The sequence below is a fragment of the Mercenaria mercenaria genome, chromosome 11 (genome assembly GCF_021730395.1).
Source record: "Mercenaria mercenaria strain notata chromosome 11, MADL_Memer_1, whole genome shotgun sequence".
Taxonomy (NCBI): domain Eukaryota; kingdom Metazoa; phylum Mollusca; class Bivalvia; order Venerida; family Veneridae; genus Mercenaria; species Mercenaria mercenaria.
Genome location: NC_069371.1, coordinates 20183924 through 20205635, shown reverse-complemented (window position 1 = coordinate 20205635; position 21712 = coordinate 20183924). Strand labels below are relative to the sequence as shown.

Below are 21712 nucleotides of genomic sequence, written 5' to 3'. Positions count from 1 at the left end.
AAAGAAAAACATAAATGGACAGTTTCATTCATAACAAGATGTATATAAATTTTCACGTTATTGAATTTATTGTACTTACTTAAACCGATTTGATTGCTGAATAAAAGTTTGTACTGCTAAAAAATTCATGTGAGGAAGCCATCCAGCTGGCTTACGGAAGGCCTGTGGTTCTACCCAGGTGCCCGCTCGTGATGAAATAATGCACGTAGGGGTACCAGGGGTCTTCATGAGAGGAAGCCATCCAGCTGGATGTCGGTGGTTGTACACATGATGCAGATGCCCGCTCGTGATAAAATAATGCCGCGTGACGTAGGGGCACCTGGGGTCTTAAATTCCTCCAACATTTAAGCTGGAAAATCGCAATATCATGACTATAATTGTGCCGGTACGACGTAAAACCAAACAAAATAAATAAATAAAAGCCACAACTTATAACTGAGTGAAATTTACTGTAACACAAAAAGTCAAAGGGACACGTACACTGATTCCCAAAACACCAATACTCACTAAGTAGTGTGTACTTAAACCACAGTCAGCTTTGCGAACGATGCGTGTCTAAAGTGTAAAATTTTTCGAGGAAACATCCCCGAAACCCCTTTCCCTTACTATACTCGGGTCTCCAAGTATAATAGCTCACTATTACTTATGTAAAAAGTAGAAGCTCCGCAGATCCCCTAACAAATGAAGATGACAACAATAAACTGTACTCATTCGTTCATGAAATCTGACTCATCGAAACGATTGATCCCGCCAAAATCTTCGAGATTTACAATTTTTGGAGAGTACAAATCTACTTAAGGTTCCTACGGTTTAGGTATGGAAGAATTTCAAACAACAAGAGTTAATGCTTCGATGTTACCTAGCTTTCATGGCAGAAACGTTTCTGTCCTTGGAATGGCTAAAGATGTAAGTCTAATTTTATGTGTTTTCGCGACGTGTTTTCTACTTGCATCTTTTACCCACAGGTGGCAGTAACGTACTTAGGATACAGTATGGGTCCATGAGCCACATACACTTAAACATATTACTGTTATAATGTTTTTAAAAAAAAATGCCAAAAAGTAATTTTGAATTTTTTTTTCCCTAGTGATAAGGTGATCCATGAATACAAGTTCCAATACAAGTATGAGCATTTTGACATAGGCAGTGGCAAGGTAGCCGGTTCCGGTTCCGGCTACCTAGACTAAAGGTCTAGGTAGCCGAATCAATATATACATATCGTATATGAACACGTAAGTCAAGGTAGATAGCTTTGTAGACAAGCTTACTGTCGCTGAGTGACTGCTTTTTAATTTCTGACTTTCGCAGCCAATCTCAAATACATGAATGGAAATTGTTAAACACTATGAAATATATACCATGGCCACGAAGAAAGACCCTTTTTCTCGCGATCTGCACCAATGATATTCTTGAAATACACAGCATTACATTATACCGGCCATAAATCCACAGCTATCCCGCAATATTAACCTTGTTTTTCAGCCATGATATTTTATGATGCGTTGTTTTGATCCTTATCGGCCAATCAGAAAACGCGCACCTTACAGCATTTACATTTCAAGTATTGGAGAATCTGTGGAAACCTGTACCAGGGCTTTTCATCAGGAAATTGGGAAGAGGCCCAGGCCTTTCAAATTGGGAAATTTATGCGCGATAATTGTCTATTTTGGGAAAAAAGCTATTCGTGGAAATAAGGTACTAGGATATAAATTTGAACAGTAATAAGTATTTTTCAACTGAAATTTAACTTTTACTGTAATACAGCACTTTATTTTGAATTTTGATTTCAAATTTCACAAATCTAATGATCACAAGTCCATGTCTCTTTGTTTTGTATTTTTGAAATTATCAACCAACATATTCAGTTCTGTGTCACTTGGGGCAAGCACAAACAGTGGAAATAGTAGTATCGATACTAGTTGGGACTGCCTCGGTGATATTATCACCGGTACCCTCCTCTAACTTACGTTGTTTCACCCCGCAGTCGAATAGTGACCTCTGATTTTCTGATATTGCCGCCCGTTTGATTGTTTTGTTGTAATACTTTCCGTTATGTGACCTGTTTTTTAGAAAACGATAAACCGGAAGTAAACACCGAAATACGATTTAATTTATCTCCCCTGAAACACGGACTAAAATCTAAAATCCGGGACACGGAACATAACGGATTAGACTGGTTATGCGTAACACGTGGTCAATGTGCTGTAGTAAAACAAAAAAATCGATACCAGACAAACGCTTCCTCCGGAAATAATAAATGTAAACAAAATCAAAATCATCTGCTGGCGTAATTTTGGGAAATTTTACCTTGCATTTTGGGAAGTGTCTCTGCCACAGTTGGGAAAAATTACTATATTTTTGGATTGGGAAGTAGCCGAATATCGGCCTCTGTTATATAAGGATGAAAAGCCCTGTGTACGCTGAATTCTCGTTTTTTACGTCATTATGAATTTAAAAGAAATGAACACGAAATATGGTGTATACTGTGTTGTTTATTATTTAAAGCGTATGAACAACAGACAGAAAAAAATATATATACATAAAAACAGCCTAGAGAATATAAGAAGTCACTTTGTCTACGTGTGCAAACCTCACGGTGTGTATTTAAAGTTACTGTACATATTTTTTCCAGAACGGCCCTCTTCAAACAATTTTCAGATCCCGTTATTGTTTTCATGTCACTGTCAGTAAAATATTTTACTAAACTTCTTGCATAGGCAAATATTAAGACCAGTTAAGTAGGGACGACATGGGCGTATTTATTGAAACGTTCAAAACCGGAGGAGCTAATACCCGTTGGAAGAAGTAACATGGTTTCAGACTTGAGTAGGGATCACACGTTTCACCGTATTACACCTTTATTTTTTAACTAAGTTAGTTTTGAATTTTTGAGTAAATTCAATAAAATACTTTCATAAATAATTTACTTACGAGAAGAATATAAAAAAAAAAACGTTCGCGCAAAAATATTTTATACGAGATTGAAATTCGGCAAGAGCGCGGGAAATTTCATTAGATCTACCGTATTTCCTTTAATAACTTGAACGTGTTATCAATGTATGTCTCTAATCAACTTGATTTTATATTGTTGACTATATAATGTATGATGGTGACACATGTTACTAATGTACTAACTAACGGACCTTAACAAACGAGCTCCTTTCTGTTGTACATGGGCACAGTAATACTTATGCATATTTTAGTTGTTTTTTTCTTCAGATAACAAAATCAAATAAATATGGGTGGTTATATTTCTTATAAATATAATGACTTACAAATTATATATTTCGCGTAATATGCGTATATTTTGTAAATCGGCATAGTGACTATATTTAAAGAAAACTTGCGACATTCAATATTTCACCAACAATGCGTTGTTAGAAGTCGTTTTTTATTTCATTATTAATTAAAAAAATAACTGTTTTGTTGTCCGAAGAATCTAAGGGCATTTACTGAAGTAAAACTTATTGCAAACGAGATGTCAATTAATTTGCAAACAAATTCAGCTTAAAAAGACTTACTATATCAATTTGCACCCCTGTTGCAATTATTGGTAATCTATTTGATTGTGACAGACGATTAATTACAATTATCTATATTCAAAACGTAATAAAAATTATTTAGAATAAATAAAAAAATCTATGCTTCGAACTTTCAAAAGTTATCAATACATTATTTAACTAAAAAAGCATGTGACGGGTATTAAAAAATCTTTCAAAGCAAACCCGAGTAGTCAAGATGATGATCAGAAATAAACATTTATTTCTTGGAGATATCTACTCTTACGTCGCGAACACCATTTCCGTAAATCTCGTATACAGAAATAACTTTTAATAAACTTCTCTCAGTTATTTTTTTTTCTGATTGAACAGGGTTATAGATCTTCCAAAAAATAATTAAAACAGTTGTTTATATAAGAGAAGTTTAGGTAATTTGAGTTCATATTTCCCTTAGGCTCGCCGATTTTCAATGTGTTATAAAAACATTTTATGTGCATATGTTTCATTTTTCTTTTGTATTTCAATTATTCATGTTATATACGAATGAATTTTGTCATAAAACCAACAAAAATACCACTTACTTAAAAAAAACGGGTGCATTACGGTTATGGAAATTTCCTGGCGCTCACCAAATTTCAATCTCGCATAAGACCATTTTGCGCGAACGTACTTTATTTTCGTTTCAAAAATCAATTATTTTTATTATTCGTTTGTATGTGGTTAAAGTCAGTCATAAACCCTGCAAATAAAACATTTATTAAAGAAAAACAAAACAAAACAAAGCAAAACATAATGTCAATTTAATGCATGGGTCCTTTGACTTTTCTTTTACATTTTGTTGTTTGGAACGATAATACATTTGTGAATTTAGAAGATTTCTTTTAATTTCATTGTAACAGACAAACAAAAAAAAAAAAACATGGAGAAAAAATGATTTTACAATACTCACTAATGTTCAACAAATTCAAAACATGTAATAGGTGCATTACGAAAGAAAACGGGAGACGAAATTGACCGGTTCACCGGTAGGGCGATTTGACGCAATACATAATTCACCACAGTTGGGCGGTTGTTTACGTAGGATTTCACCTAACGTTTTTCGTTTTGAAACTAACATACTTTTTACCGATTTACTTAAAGAAACAAGCAAGATTATCAGGTATTCGTCTGTATTTATTATGTATAACAAGTAGAGTGCAGAAACATGTGAAAATTTGTTGTTAAATGCAAACTTCATAAAACTCAATTCCCACTCGGTTTTTGGCATATTTTGGTCCGACGTTACAGTTTGACCGTCACAATATAAAAGAAACTGTATACGTCTGATTAGTTCGACTAACCAGCTTTGATAAACTTTGTTATAAAGGATCATTATATTAGTTAAATAAATTAAATTTTTGTGACTTATTATTTACTATTTGTGATTTACCTGTTTATTTCGCCTTATTTACGCACTTGTATCATATCGGCCGATATTTTGTTAATGATCAAAGTGTCGTTATCGTCATCGGCGTTTTTAAATGGCATGTTTATAAATTAAAAGTTAAACATTTTAATGAATTTTTGTAGTTTCAGTCTTCGTCGTAACTGGGTTGCCCGAAGTCCGGGACAAGTAGATCCTGTTTCGGGCAAGCCAAAGTTTTCAGGTGGTTGCCCGAACGGACAAGTGCTTTTTTTCCAAAATTTAAATCCCTTAATTTTCACAATAATTACAGAATTTCATCAATCTGAAATGAACATCCTAAATACTAGCTTTCGTATATTTATGCATGAATTGATGACTTTACATTTTGCAGTATATAAAGTAACTTTACAAAATTCAGAAATTACATCCCTAAAATTACCTGAATTGACTGGAATTTACCCGCGAATCGTAAAGATATCAAAACGTCATGCCAGTAATTTTCCATTCCACGAGCACGTGCGACCTATCGTATCGCTGTTACTTTTGTTTATCGACACGTACACAAAAAATGCGTGTAGTGCATTCATTTTTTAATATAATCGCTTCTAATTTTCAACACCGCTTGAGAAGTTATACAGTTTGAATTCTATAACAATTTTAATAAGATATCGTCAGAAATGTAGGCAAAATTCTATAAAAACATCGAAGTTTCATACAATTATTTGTAAAATTTCAAACAGCGCGATCTTAATTATTTATTTATTTCTAAAAGTAAATAAATAATATATACTATAGTCATAAATTTCAGACTTTTGACAAGGAAGTACAAAAAACAAAATTAAAAAATCTTAAATAATGAAAAAGCGGCAGTAATTTAAATACATCGAGTAAAACGATTTTTGGCAAACTGTTTTCTGCAAGTGCGGCAGAATAGGTTACGGGACCTCGTGAACGTAAATAAAAATTGTTTTAAAATAAAGCAGTATGATGTCGCTGTGGTTTTTGATAAGTTTAATAAGTAAATGAATCTTTGTACTTTTTTGACTCGACACTATGTCAGATATTCTTTTCAAACAATAATGTAAATTCCTTGAGGGCAAATAGATCACAGAGGTAGGATATCTACTATTATCGTTTGACACATTTACCTGTCAGTTTATACGGGATATTCAGGGACTACCTTAGCCTGGAAATTTAGGGAGAAGTGACTTCTCCCTCCTTGGGAAACAGGGAGAAGTTTTGAAATTTTGGGAGAAGTTCGGCAAACGTGAGACAGGACATTGCTTACATGCATTAAATAACAATAATAATGTTTATTCAGTTCCATTTGTAGTATTATCTTGCTATGACTTAAATAAAAATGGTGCAATGTTTCAACAATACAGTACATATTTGTACTGTTTTACTGCAAAATATTTAACAACTTGACACAACAAATCTTTCCTCATGTAATCAGTACTTAATATTTCTTGGATTAAATTTTTTCCTTCCTAGAGCAGCTTTTTCAGGTATGTGAGCATTTTGAGTTTAAATTTTTTTTATGTTCCTTCAATTTGACAAACTACAGAGTTTAAAAAACTCTCAATCTTACAATGAAATGTTATTTGTATTGATCAGTAGATAAAATACTTAAAAATCAGGGGCAATATTTTTTAAAACTACATATTTTGACATAAAAAATCTAAAAATTGGTTAAATGTATTACCTCCCTTTAACACATTTCAGAATTAACTAAAAGAGTTGTCTGCTATTTTTATCAAACAACAAATTTAAAAGTTTGTCAAGGACCAATTATTTAACTTATATATGTTTTTAATGAAAGAGAAATGCAGATTAAAATGAATAGTAAGCAGATCCCAATTGAAAAATAAACGTCGGGAGTAACGGGTAGTCTACACTGTGATGTGTGATGGCAATAAAAATTTCGAAACGATTTTTATCTGAAAACAAGAATAACTGGATAAGACAAGTACTAAGGGCGTTCGGTTGACCCGAGGTTCCGTGTTTTGACCTGCGAAAATCAAGAAAAACTCGTAGTTGACCCGCACAAAAAAAGTGTCCCGTGCGTCGGCTCGATCCGCGAAATGCGTCTCGAGTTCGAAGTTCTGCATTGTGAATCAAAATCTCGGTGAATTTCAATTGTTCGCTGCCACAAACTAAGTATGACAGTAGGCGGAGCGTCGTATGTTAATTAGCTACTGACAGATGTCAATCACTCCACGCGCCGACTGACACGTAATTAGGTTTGTAATTCGGAAGTTAATTATCGCCGTTTTACGAAGTTTTCGGGCTCTCTGATCTCCGATGTCGGTCAGCTTTAATTATTACTCTTTCATTCTTTAATTATCGTTTACTGCAATCACATTAAATGCAAACAATTAGCAGCTTATCATGCGGCGTCAATCTGAAACCGAGTGATCATCTTTTGTTGTCATGGACACGTTTCGCCGCGCGTGCCTCCCGGTGACATCCTGTGTATTGCGTATTGTGTTTACAGACTTTACATAACCGAGATGTATAATATCGGCGCACTTTATTGCCAATTATGTTTTCCTTTCATCCAATTTTAGGGCGACTTGAACTTCGCTTTTCTGGGCGGGAAGGGCGAAGTGAAATATTTTAAAGCGAAGTTTTCGCTCAACTTCGCCTAAAACGCAGTCCCTGGATATTGTATATTCGCTTTTAAAAAAATTAAAGAAGATACTTTTTTTACTGATTTCTTCTCAGCAATTTAAAGAACCGAGGCCGTACGATCAGACAGTGATGTGTCACAAGGCGCGAAAACATGACGTAATGCCATGACAATCTCGGGCAACTATACCGCTTTGATCTCCACTTCAGAAGCCATGATACCGACACACTTCTTTTAGCCCTACTTTTTTTGGCCATGCCAGCAGAAACACAACATTTTTTTGGGAGGGGGTGGGGGGGGGGGTGCCTAACCAGGCTGATCCATTATTGCAGTTAACTTTGAACAACTACACAATATTTTGAAGGCCCTAAAAAGTAAGTTTTAGAAGGGTAGTGCAAATTTGAACCCCACACCTGGCATATAACTAGATACTGGTATAGGTATTACTTTTTTTCTACAGTTTTCTCCCATAATTTCTGTCTGCTAGTTACTTGAATATTGCAACATGGTTTTCCACTTACGTTGGCTTAGCCTGCCCATGGATAGTGTGGGTAGGTTAGTCGACTACCATTTGAATAACTGAATGTTGAATTAAGCATAAACCAAAATACATCATATTTATATACAAAATTATTTCGGGCAAATAAAAGTGTGAAATTAGTTTACTAAGATGTAATGACAGGGTACACTTTAATGTCAGATACTGTGAAATGCTGTTAAACTGTCTTTGCATCATATTTTTTCAAAAATATTGTTTAAACTGGACGTTCGACGACTTTTAGAAAAAAGTGTAACCATATCCGGATATAAAATTTTGGATACCCAGAATATGTCTATTACAAGTGCTAAACTTGCTTTTAGACTGTTGTAAGTTAAAAACTTTGCCTGATTTCATTTATTTAAGTGGAAGTTTAAACTTTATTTTCTGTATATAATATGTTGCAGGTATAAATTTATAAATATCAAGTAGCCTACATGGAGAAGATGTGTACTGAAATTGTAACAAGTAAAATAGGCCTAAACACATAGATATTGTTATTCAGTATGCAATTACAAAGAAATGTTACAAGTTGAAAATCAATGCCAAGTGAAATACAAACAGCAGAATTTTTAGTTAATAAATAGGTGCATTAGAGATGACAGACATAGCCTATTAAAAGACCATACCTAAAGTGTGCCAAAAACATGCCTAAATTATGCCAAATTCCATGCCTAAAGTATGTTAAAATGCACTGTATGCATGGACCAGTTATATTTTTTTCCCGGGGGAGCACGGTCCCGGACCGACCACCACCCCAAAAATGCCCTTTTCAGTGCCAGCACCCTGCCCTTTTTTAATCCTAGCTGGAGCACTGTACCTTAGAATAAAGAGCTCATATGTTCAAACAAACAATTAGAACCAATCAAGATCATTGACTTATAGACAAACCGGCGAAGAAAAAAGTTAGTAACTAGTTAATTGATTAAAGACGCACATAGAAGGGTGAAAGTGATGATCCCTTAAAAAAGGCACACAAATTAATCAAACGCCATTACGTTCAGTAGAGCCGCATCATTTAATGTACGATGATGCTCTTTGTTTTGCCCTTTTTTTAACTGTTTGTTTTGTTTTCTTTTAAGAATGAATCACTGTATCTCGAATATTTATTGAGTACGTTTTAACATAACAAAATGTCTGCCGATATGATATGAGTGCATAAATACGGCAAAATAAACAGGTAAAACACAAATAATAAATCACAAGAAATGTAATTTATTTAACTAATATAATGATCCTTATAATCCTTTATAGATAACGTTTATTAAAGCCGGCTAACTTTACTTAATACATGTTCATATATGTTATGTATATATAGAGCCGGCTACCTAGACCTTTAGTCTAGGTAGCCGGAACCGGCTATGTAGATTAAAGGTCTAGGTAGCCGTAACCGGCTACCTAGCCACTGCCTTTGACATAAATCACAGGAATCTGAAATTCTATCCTTCTAAGTTCTAACATTGCAATATTTATCAACGTCAAATAAAAAGTAAAATAAATTTAAAAGTTGGGCCTCCGTGGCCGAGTGGTTAAGGTCGCTGACTTCAAATCACTTGCCCCTCATCGATGTGGGTTCTAGCCTCACTCGGGGCGTTGAATTCTTCATGTGAGGAAGTCTTCCAGCTGGCTTACGGAAGGTCGGTGGTTCTACCCAGGTGCCCGCTCGTGATGAAATAATGCACGGAGGGGCACCTGGGGTCTTCCTCCACCATTAAAGCTGGAAAGTCGCCATATGACCTATCATGTGTCGGTGGGACGTTAAATCCAACCAAAAAAAAAATTAAAAAAAAAAAAATTTAAAAGTTGCTGTTAAGAAGCCCGTGACATCACAGAATGACATACTGGACCCTAGAAGTCTAATGTTACAAAAAATACCTCCTATATATATATATGAAATAAACACCAGGAATGAAACGTCAAAAACCCAGGGTCGCCTGAAAATACTAACGGAACTGGGTGATCGGAATTTAGCAAGCGTGATGAAGAAATAACAGTAAAATACATCTACCACACTCGACAGTGTTCAAATCTGATAAACTGATACAGTCTTCCCACTTCTCCCTAAAGTCTCCCCACTTCTCCCTAAATCAGCTTGAGGGAGAAGTGACTTCTCCCAAAAAATTGGACCTATTGAGACCCCTGTTTGCCCTTTACCTAATAAAGATTTTAGCCATATTTGAAATGTTTATATTTCCTTTTGAGAAAAAAAGAAACTCTTATATTCAAGTGTTGTTTTCTATTCAGTCATTTCCTAATCAAGTAATTACTGTGCTAAATTGAAAAATGATAATCACTAAAGAACCTTGTCATTTGTGTTTCTAAGTAATTACACAAGAGTGCAGTCAACAGGGGCTGATCAAGGATTTGGGTAAGAGAGGTACATCTAAAGTATAGAAGACGTTAAATGTGACTGTTTTGCTCTCTTCAAACTGTGTTATAAATAATAATTAAATGGAGACATGCAAGCATTAATTTATACAGAATTTATTAGGAGACATATTGTTTTTGCCCTCTCCGTCCGCCCGTCCGTCCGTCCGTATGTCACACTTCATTTCCGAGCAATAACTGCAGAACCATTTGACCTAGAACCTTCAAACTTTATAGGGTTGTAGGGCTGCTGGAGTAGACGACCCCTATTGTTTTTGGGGTCACTCTGTCAAAGGTCAAGGTCACAGGGGCCTGAACATTGAAAACCATTTCCAGTCAATAACTAGAGAACCACTTGACCCAGAATGTTGAAACTTCATAGGATGATTGTACATGCAAAGTAGATGTCCCCTATCGATTTTGGGGTCACTCCATTAAAGGTCAAGGTCACAGGGGCCTGAACATTGAAAACCATTTCCGGTCAGTAACTTGAGAACCACTTGACCCAGAATGTTGAAACTTAATAGGATGATTGGTCATGCAGAGTAGATTACCCCTAACAATTTTGGGGTCACTCTGTGAAAGGTCAAGGTCACAGGGGCCTAAACATTGAAAACCATTTCCGGTCAGTAACTTGAGAACCACTTGACCCAGAATGATGAAACTTCATAGGATGATTGGTCATGCAGAGTAGATGACCCTAACGATTTTGGGGTCACTCTGTTAAAGGTCAAGGCTACAGGGACCTGAACATGGAAAACCATTTCCAATCAATAACTTGAGAACCTCTCGACCCAGAATGTTGAAACTTCATAGGATGATTGTTCATGCAGAGTAAATGACCCCTATTGTTTTTGGGGTCACTCCGTTAAAGGTCAAGGTCACAGGGGCCTGAACATTGATAACCAGTTCCGATCAATAACTTGAGAACCACTTGACCCAGAATGTTGAAACTTCATAGGATGATTGAACATGCAGAGTAGATGACCCCTATTGATTTTGGGGTCAGTCAATTAAAGGTCAAGATCACAGTGGCCTGTTCATGTAAAATCATTTTTTGGAAATAACTTGAGAACCACTTGACCTACAATGTTGAAACTTAATAGGATGATTGGACATGCAGAGTAGATGACCCCTATTTATTTTGAGGTCACTTGATCAAAGGTCAAGGTCACAGGAGCCTGAACAGTGACTTGAGAACCACTAGGCCACTAGTGTTGAAATTTAGCGGGATGACTGGACATGCCAAGTAGATGATCCCTATTGCAGCCAACCATCAGTGTCTCTTTGACTTTCGCTCCTGACCCCTATTGACTTCTTGCCTATAGGACTTTGCATTGGGGGAGACATGTGCTTTTTTACAAAAGCATTTTCTAGTTTTAGGTTGATTGTGAAGGAAGTTCTACAACTTATATTAATCACTATCGACACCTCATTCCTGATGGAATCCATTGCCGCGAGGGTATGAGAAGAGGCAAGTTTCCCTTTTAATGCTGAGCGTCATGCAAGGGAGTACTGGTACTGTTTTTCACGTCTTTGGTATGACGCGGCTGGGGATCGAACCCACGACCTCCCACACACAAAGCGGACACTCTACCACTAGGCTATCAAGGCGGTTGAATGCAAACATTGCAAAATCTTATTTTCATTTTTTAATCTTCATAAAATGAATGAGGATTCCAATGACTGAGTGATAATTATGGTCTTAAATCAAATACAGTGAAACTAGATGGGTTTTGCAAAACATTTTACATTGTATTCAAATGTATAGCAAATATTAGACTAAATGTACTTACTTTATGTACTTTGTTTTTAAGGTGGATAGTAATGGAACAGCCTTTACATTAACAAGTTGTGATGGAAGTGATATCAGGGTTAACATGCAAGAACCGGTAAGAGTTTCATTGTAATATCCTGTATATGGAAGAAACTGTAACCTTGGCTTTTTTAACAGAAAGGTTGATTATTCATTTGAACCATAGCTGTGGACAGTATGAGTTATCATCTTTCATGTGTGGTTCTACCTGGCGTGCTTGCCCATGCATGAAATACTACCTGGAAATGCGCCCGGATGGTCCTTCATCATTAAAGCTGGAAAGTCAGAACTAGATATTGATAAAATCAGCCCTTTTTTTGTAAATTTGGGGAAGGGTACCAGGTCCCTTTTGGAGGGGAAATTTACGTCGCGAAATCATTGTTTGGAGGAATATATTTGCTGAAAAGTTGTTAAAATCAGGACTGAAAATCAAAACTAATTTCATTTTCTTTTGCATGGGGAATTTTTGGCCAAGGTGGGGAAGAAAGTATACTTTTTAGATTGGGGAATGGGGCCGAATTTCGGCCCTAAAATCAGCATAAAAAAAGGCCTGTAAAAGCTGACATTGGGACTTGATTTGAAACTAGACATGAATTTCTGCGCTCTCATCCATCAGAGGTTCGTCAAAATCACGAAATTTCTTTCGTTAATTGGTTATCATGCACACTCATAATTACTACAGTACTGAGAAAGGTTTCAGCCAGTCAGTGTTTTTATGCCCCCGAAGGGAGGCATAGTTTTCAACTGTCTGTCCGTTCATTCGTTTGTTAGTTCGTTTGTTCGTTCGTCACAACGTTAACTTTTTGCATGAAGGCATTTTGCTCGCGAACCACTGCACCCAGGACCTTCAAACTTCACATGCTGATAGTACTTATTGAGTACACGAACCCTACTGACTGGGGTCACCAGGTCATAGGTCAAGGTCACCAGGTCAAAGGTCAAGGCGCTGCGGGGGCATTTGTCACCATTAGTGACAGCTCTTGTTTCCCCATTATTCGGCATGCCAAATTTGAAACTTCAAACAACATCTAAGCAAAGTTCTTGATGGCAATGAATAAAGACGATATTTCATGTCAGACTTCTGTACCAGGGATGTGCAAAATTATTTTAAAAAATAATTAATTCCAATTACAGTGAGAAAATTGCTAATTAAATTAAATTACAAACCATTTTCAAAAAGTAATTAATTAATTACAATTATTTTGCCAAAAGTAATTAATTATAATTAAATTATTTTATCTCTCCTTTGGAAGGATAAAATGTTTGAGAGCTGATGAATCCATGATGTGCACTATGTGTAATACCACGACAGAATGACAGGTCTACGGATCGCGGGGTCGCGAGTTCGATCCTCGGGCGGGGCATATGTTCTCCGTGACTATTTGATAAACGACATTGTGTTTGAAATCATTAGTCCTCCACCTCTGATCATTCATGTCGGGAAGTTGGCAGTTACTTGCGGAGAACAGGTTTGTACTGGTACAGAATCCAGGAAAACTGGTTAGGTTAACTGCCCGCCGTTACATAACTGAAATACTGTTGAAAAATGGCGTTAAACCCAAAACAAATGACAGAATGACAAGTATCAATATCCGTTTTTCTGTACGTTCCTAATTATTAGGTTTAGTGACTAAAATGTATCACACTTAACAGAACTGAATTAACACCTCTAACACCTGATTGTTGATACAACAATACCTGTCAGCTATTTACTGTCACTGTGAAAATTTCACTCGCCCATTGATCAGTAAAAAAGCCAAAGTAATTAAAAGTAATCAGATTTAATTGACAATTGCAACCCAAATCTAAGTCAGTAATTAATTACATGTAATTAATTTCAATTACTTTAATTTAGTTTGTGCTTAATAATTCATTAATTTCAATTAGATCTAAATTTGTAATTAATTATAATTAATTAAATTATAATTAGGCACATCCCTGTTCTGTACATAAAGATATATATAATATAAAGGTCAAAAACAAGCATCTGAAATAACAGACTTAGCTAAGCAATAACTTAAATATTTGGGAATTTAGGGCCAGGTTTTTAAGTTTTTGGCTCGACTATTCGAAGAATAGGGGAGCTATCCTACTCGCCCCTGCGTCGGCTTGAGCGTTAACACAAATGTTAAAGTTTGCATACCACCCCAATTATTTTCATAGTCCATTGAGATATTGCTTTCATATTTTGCATACGTGTTTACCATCATGACCCCAGTCTGTAAAAAGGAGGAGGCAACTCTATCAAGCATTTTGACTGAATTATGGCCCCTTTTCTACTTAGAATAAATGTTAAAGTTTGCGTACCACCCCAAATATTTTCAAAGTCCATTGAGATATTGCTTTTATATTTTGCATACTTGTTTACATCATGACCCCAGTGTGTAAAAAGGAGGAGGCAATTCTATCAAGCATTTTGACTGAATTATGGTCCCTTTTCAACTTAGAATAAATGTTGAAGTTTGCGTACCACCCCAAATATTTTCAAAGTCCATTGAGATATTGCTTTCATATTTTGCATACTTGTTTACCATCATGGCCCCAGTCTGTAAAAAGGAGGAGGCAACTGTATCAAGCATTTTGACTGAATTATGGCTCCTTTTCGACTTCAAATGTGCTTATTGTAATGTTAAAGTTTTACTCATAGCTTATATTATACTATCAAGCACTGAGAATAGTCGAGCGTGCTGTCCACTGACAGCTCTTGTTTATTGCTGTGTAAGGGTAAACTGTAGGAAAATAATGGCTTACTTATGAAAGGAGGAATTTATGTCCAAAATGACCACATAAATTTGCATTTCAGATATATAGTAACAGATTTATATTTAATATATTTATTTGAAATATTCAGTAAGGTTATTTGTAAATAAGAATTTATATCTATTACATCGGCTGTGTTTGTAACATATATTGACTGGTTTCATTACAGCTGAGTGAGTATGTGTCTGGTTTGACTGAGGTACAAGGACAAGTGGATGGAAGAAACAATATTCAGTGCCAGACTTACATAACCTTTCCTGAAGAAGTCTCACAAAAGTTCAGTAAGTGAACTTAATTTTTTTTACCACATATATATTAAAAGTACAAGTAGTTTTCTCCAGTGAAACTATTTTAACCAATTCGATGAATCTTGTCAGTCTCAGATTTCAGAAGCTCAGTGCATGTTTGGCCACTTTTGTTAAAATGTGTTGCATCATCTTATGAGGTCATGCATTTTACTAGACATTTTCAAATTTTATAGTTTCAGTATTAAACTTCTTTATCACAGGATCGTCAAAGCCTGGTGATATTTAACTTAGTCAAGAAGGTAGAGCGTTGGTGTACGGATCGCAGGCTTGTGAGTTCGATCCTCGGGCGGGGCGTATGTTCTCTGTGACTATTTGTTAAACGACATTGTGTCTGAAATCATTAGTCCTCCACCTCTGATTCATGTGGGGAAGTTGGCAGTTACTTGCGGAGAACAGGTTTGTACTGGTACAGAATCCAGGAACACTGGTTAGGTGAACTGCCCGCCGTTTACATGACTGAAGTACTATTGAAAAACGGCATTAAACCCCAAACAAACAAAGAACTGTTGTCACCTAACTTGTTTGTAGATAGCTTTTATTGAGACAAAGATTGGCATTGTAATTTGGTTACTAGGATCATGGTCACTGCAACTAAAATAGAAAAACAGGTTCGAATATGTTTTAATCTTTAATAAGTCTGTAACATCATTGTAAGATCTTCACACAAACTTGTCCAAATGGGGCGCTTGGCCCTTTTAAGGAGCCCCCAGAGGTAAAAATAGAAATACCTTTAAAGACATTTCTCATTAACTACTTGACAGGTCTTCATCAATCTTGGTCTGTAGCATCATTATAAGCTTCTCTTCTACTTTTGTTCAAATGTGGGTGCTAGGATTCTTTAAGGGGCTGCTAGATTTAAAAATAGAAATAACTGTTAACCACTTAATGGATCTTCATCAAACTTTGTCTGTAGCATCATAAGGTCTTCTCTCAAATTTATCAAATAAGGGAGCTTGGCCCTGTTTATGGTTGCTAGAGCTAAATGAAGAAAATGAAGTACTGGGTGAATTTTCATGAAGCTTGGTCTGAAGCATCATTGTAAGATCCTCTCCCAAATTTGTTTAAAGTTTGCACTCCATGCTTCTTTTAGGACCTACTAGTTTATACTAAACATAGTTGTTACTATTCATGATTCAGTTAAAACTCGCAGAATTTCACTGAGTAAAATATGTTGATAAACATCCAGTTGGTCAGCATTTTCTGTTTCCGCACTAAAAATCAGAAAGTATAATAGCTACAGCTTTTGGACTTAACACAGAATGACAGAACACCCTATTGATTTGGGGGTCAGTAGCTGATATATCGTTGTCAGAGGGATAACCACTCGTGCACAGGCACACACATTAGCAGTAATTGCCCATTTTTATTGGCCTGTCCCATTCTTGCTAATGGACATATGAGCCGTTCCATGAGAAAACCAACATAGTGGCTTTGCGACCAGCATGGATCCAGACCAGCCTGCGCATCCGTGCAGTCTGGTCAGGATCCATGCTGTTCGCTTTCAAAGTTTATTGCAATTAGAGAAACTGTTAGCGAACAACATGGATCCTGACCAGACTGCGCGGATGCACAGGCTGGTCCGGATCCATGCCGGTCGCAAAGCCACTATGTTGGTTTTCTCATGGCGCGGCTCATATTATGCCTGTTTGATGGACTTCTTGTTGTCTACTTATAGTAACTAATATAACTTTTAGCTTTAAATAATAGTCAAAACAGTTTCAAGAATTCCTGTCCTGTTAAAATACTGTGTAAACTCAATAGAACAATGAATTCTTAGGTTTAACTATAAATTTAACATGTTGATTAATTGTTTTAGACATGGAGAATTACAATGCAGCAGTAGAGTTGATGGCGCGATGTCCACAGTTTTACCAGCAAGGCATACAGCCACAACAGTCATAGCAAAACTTGTGTAACATCCTGTGTTTACTGATACCAGAGGTCAACATATGGGGAACTTGCAGGTGGATATTTAAATAGTGCCACATGGACATTTGATACAAACTCTTAACATAGTGTTTCAATCAATCTCATTGTTTGATATAAACTCCAGGTCACATGCATATTTCATAGTGTTTGGATAATTAAAAGGAATTTTCAACATGATATGTAAAAATATGTTTTCTATCAGCTGTCAGAACAAAATTGGTAGAAGTAGTGGCCAATTAAATGTTCTTCTTTTATGTGGCACTGATAACATTAATAAGTTGTAAACTGTAAATATGCTGTTGGTGCAGATATTCTGTACCGTAGATACCCATGTATAATGCGCACCCGTGTATAATGCGCATCCCCGATTTTGGCCCAAAATCCTGGGGGAAAAAATTTTTTTGGTCAATTTTGAGGTGGATGGAAAACGAAAGTAGAGTTTACATCGACACCGGTAAAAAAAATTTATCTCCGCGGCGGAGAGCAGCATCGGTCTCACGGTACTATCGATTTTTGTTTTCTCGAAAATAAAACCAGTAAAATATTGTTTTATTAGCTCATCTGATTTTTTGAAAAAAAATGATGAGTTATTGTCATCACTTGAGCGGTTGTCGGCGTCGGCGTAGGCGTTGCCTGGTTAAGTTTTATGTTTAGGTCAGCTTTTCTCCTAAACTATCAAAGCTATTGCTTTGAAACTTGGAATACTTGTTCACCATCATAAGCTGACCCTGTATAGCAAGAAACATAACTCCATCTTGCTTTTTGCAAGATTTATGGCCCCTTTTGTACTTAGAAAATATCAGATTTCTTGGTTAAGTTTTATGTTTAGGTCAACTTTTCTCCTAAACTATCAAAGCTATTGCTTTGAAACTTGGAATACCTGTTCACCATCATAAGCAGACCCTGTACATCAAGAAACATAACTCCATCTTCCTTTTTGCAAGATTTATTGCCCCTTTTGGACTTAGAAAATCAGTTTTCTTGGTTAAGTTTTATGTTTAGGTCAGCTTTTATCCAAAACTATCAAAGCTATTGCTTTAAAACTTGCAACACTTGTTCACCATCATAAGTTGACCCTGTACAGCAAGAAACATAACTCTGTCCTGCTTTTTGCAAGATTTATGGCCCCTTTTGGACTTAGAAAATATCAGATTTCTTGGTTAAGTTTTATGTTTAGGTCAACTTTTTCTCTTAAACTATCAAAGCTATTGCTTTGAAACTTGCAACACTTGTTCACCATCATAAGCTGACCCTGTACAGCAAGCAACATAACTCCATCCTGCTTTTTGCAATAATTATTGCCCCTTTTGGACTTAGAAAATCATTTTCTTGGTTGAGTATTATGTTTAAGTCAACTTTTCTCATAAACTGTCAAAGCTATTGCTTTAAAACTTGCAACAGTTTTTCACCATCATAAGTGGACACTGTACATCAAGAAACATAACTCTATCCTGCTTTTTGCAAGAATGATGGCCCTTTTTAGACTTAGAAAATCATGGGTAGGACAATATTTCTATTACACAAAAAAAATCAGATGAGCGTCAGCACCCGCAAGGCGGTGCTCTTGTTTGTTGTTTTACCTTTTTAATTAACTATTTTGAATAAATAAACAGCAGCTGATTAAATATTTCGGAATGGTATCTTTCAAAATGACATGATCTTTTCAGTTTAAACCAATAACAAAAGGTGTGATAGTCTTTTTGTCACGATCAAATAGCCAGTAATTACCAGCAATTAACGTGTCACCTCGTGTCAGTTATGTTGTTCACAGTTTGATCTTGGTTAAAGATAATTCTCGATCTTTAATTAGTATCATAGTTTTTGTGATTTATTAACATTTCTTTCATCAAAATACTTTTAAATTTATATGAAACTAATTTTGTTTGAAAGAAAAATAAACCATTCGATCTTTTACGGAACGTAACGGCAATCTTAGATTTTAGCGGTGACAGTAAGCGCGGGGAGTAGTTTCCCTTTACCAAAATGGCGAACATCGGTAACAAACTTGTTTTGAAGTTGGAAAATTGTCTGTACCTGTGTATTATGCGCACCCACGATTCGGGGGTGGTCCCGGGGGTAAAAAAACTGCGCATTATACATGGGTATCTACGGTAAGTGTTGTAATAAGTCGGCAAATATTTGGTGCTAGACCAAAAATTGGAAACTTGACTTGTTAGGGCAGTTTTGATACAGTACAGTGCCGACATGCAGTTCTTTAATTCACATGCACCAAATATGCAGATTGTACCAAGATCAATGGCGATAAATGGACAAATCAGACTAAAATATGATACCAATTTAAGACGTCCACAGACTGTTTTACAGGAGATCTTTTTGAGACTAAATCTAATATCAGCTCGTGCTACTCATTTGTTCAGTAAATATTATTTCCTACTTATATTAGCAGTATTAAAATGAGTCAGATGAACATTAAGTGAGACAATTTGTACAAATGTATCTATTGATCATCTATACTAACAGATTGTAAAATACCTTTTCTTAAAAGTTGACACAATAGTACATACTGTAATATGCAGCTTTGAACAATGTATAGTATTCTTTCACAAGATGCTGAAGTGCAGACATGTGCAAAAAATAGGTTTCTTTTACTGTGTCTGACCACAATCAAAGTTTAATAAAAAAAAAAAACATGAGTGAATGTAATCATCTGTTTAAGTTTACTTTGAAAATTTTTAGGTAATTATATTTCTATCAGTAAAATTGATATTATCATTTATTTTTATTTGATTTAAAAAAAAATGTATACAGTACTGTCAAGATACAGGGAATCAGTTTTTTTACTAATTCGTCTTGAGAGGCCTCTTGTAGCATTGTTGTTTCAGGATAATTTATGCAAGTAATTTTACTGTGTGCCAAGTCTGTGGCATTAGAAAGCTTTAATACGGCGGGTACCAAGATTATCAATTTGGAGACCAGTCTCCAGTTACTAATTTGCAATTGGTCAATTTCAGGATTGTGTTTGTAAACAAGCAATCATATTCTAGAATTCTTCTTCAAACTTACCTTTATAATTTTGGACCCGAATAAAATCATTTAACATTTTTAGCTCGACTATTCGAAGAATAAGTAGAGCTATCCTACTCACCACGGCGTCGGTGTCGGCGTCGGCGTCACACCTTGGTTAAGTTTTTCGCACCAGTCCACATTTTGACAAAGTCTTTTGAGGTAAAGCTTTGAAACTTTCAACACTTGTTTACCATCATCATGGCCAGTTATAGGCAAGAGCACATAACTCCATCAAGGATTTTGGCTGAATTATGGCCCCTTTTGACTTAGAAATCATGGTTAAATTTTTCGTACCAGTTCATATTTTGACAAAGTCTTTTAAGATAAAGCTTTGAAACTTTCAACACTTGTTTACCATCACCATGGCCAGTTATAGGCAAGAGTACATAACTCCATCAGGAATTTTGGCTGAATTATGGCCCCTTTCAACTTAGAAATCTTGGTTAAGTTTTTCGTACCAGTTCATATTTAGACAAAGTCTTTTGAGATAAAGCTTTGAAACTTTCAACACTTGTTTACCATCACCATGGCCAGTTATAGGCAAGAGTACGTAACTCCATCAGGGATTTTGGCTGAATTATGGCCCCTTTCGACTTAAAAATCTTGGTTAAGTTTTTCGTACCAGTTCATATTTAGACAAAGTCTTTTGAGATAAAGCTTTGAAACTTTCAACACTTGTTAACCATCACCATGTCCAGTTATACGCAAGAGCACATAACTCCATCAAGGATTTTGGCTGAATTATGGCCCTTTTTGACTTAGAAATCTGGGTTAATATTTCGTACCAGTTCATATTTTGACATAGTCTTTTGAGATAAAGCTTTGAAACTTTCAACACCTGTTAACCATCACCATGTTCAGTTATAGGCAAGAGTACATAACTCCATCAAAGATTTTGGCTGAATTATGGCCCCTTTTGACTTAGAAATCTTTGTTAAGTTTTTCGTACCAGTTCATATTTTTTGTAAAGTGTTTGACATATGGCTTTTAAACTTTTATCACTTGTTTAGTATAATAGTCTCTAGATGTAGGAAAGAGAACATAACTCTGTAATCTATTTTGGCTGAATTATGGCCCTTTTTGGACTTTGAAATTGGTTCTGTTTTCATACAAGTCCATGTTTTGTCAAAACTATTTGACATATGGCTTTTAAACTTTGAACACTTGTTTATCATTATGATTTCCATCTGTAGGCAAGAGTACATAACTATTTTGGCTGAATTATGGCCCTTTTTAGCTCATCTGATTTTTTGAAAAAAAATGATGAGTTATTGTCATCACTTGAGCGGTTGTCTGCGTCGGCGCGTTGCTTGGTTAAGTTTTATGTTTAGGTCAGCTTTTCTCCTAAACTATCAAAGCTATTGCTTTGAAACTTGGAAGACTTGTTCACCATCATAAGCTGACCCTGTATAGCAAGAAACATAACTCCA

General features: G+C 35.7%; 1 protein-coding gene across 1 annotated transcript; it reads left to right on the top strand.

Moving 5' to 3' along the window:
• Positions 1 to 716: 716 nt before the first annotated feature.
• On the top strand, positions 717 to 19988 carry LOC123531594 (uncharacterized). The gene is made up of 4 exons (XM_045312696.2): positions 717 to 906; positions 12260 to 12334; positions 15188 to 15299; positions 17143 to 19988. The coding sequence occupies exons 1-4, from the start codon at positions 817 to 819 to the stop codon at positions 17226 to 17228; spliced, it is 363 nt and encodes a 120-aa protein (XP_045168631.2). The 5' UTR covers positions 717 to 816; the 3' UTR covers positions 17229 to 19988.
• The last annotated feature ends 1724 nt before the right edge of the window (positions 19989 to 21712 follow it).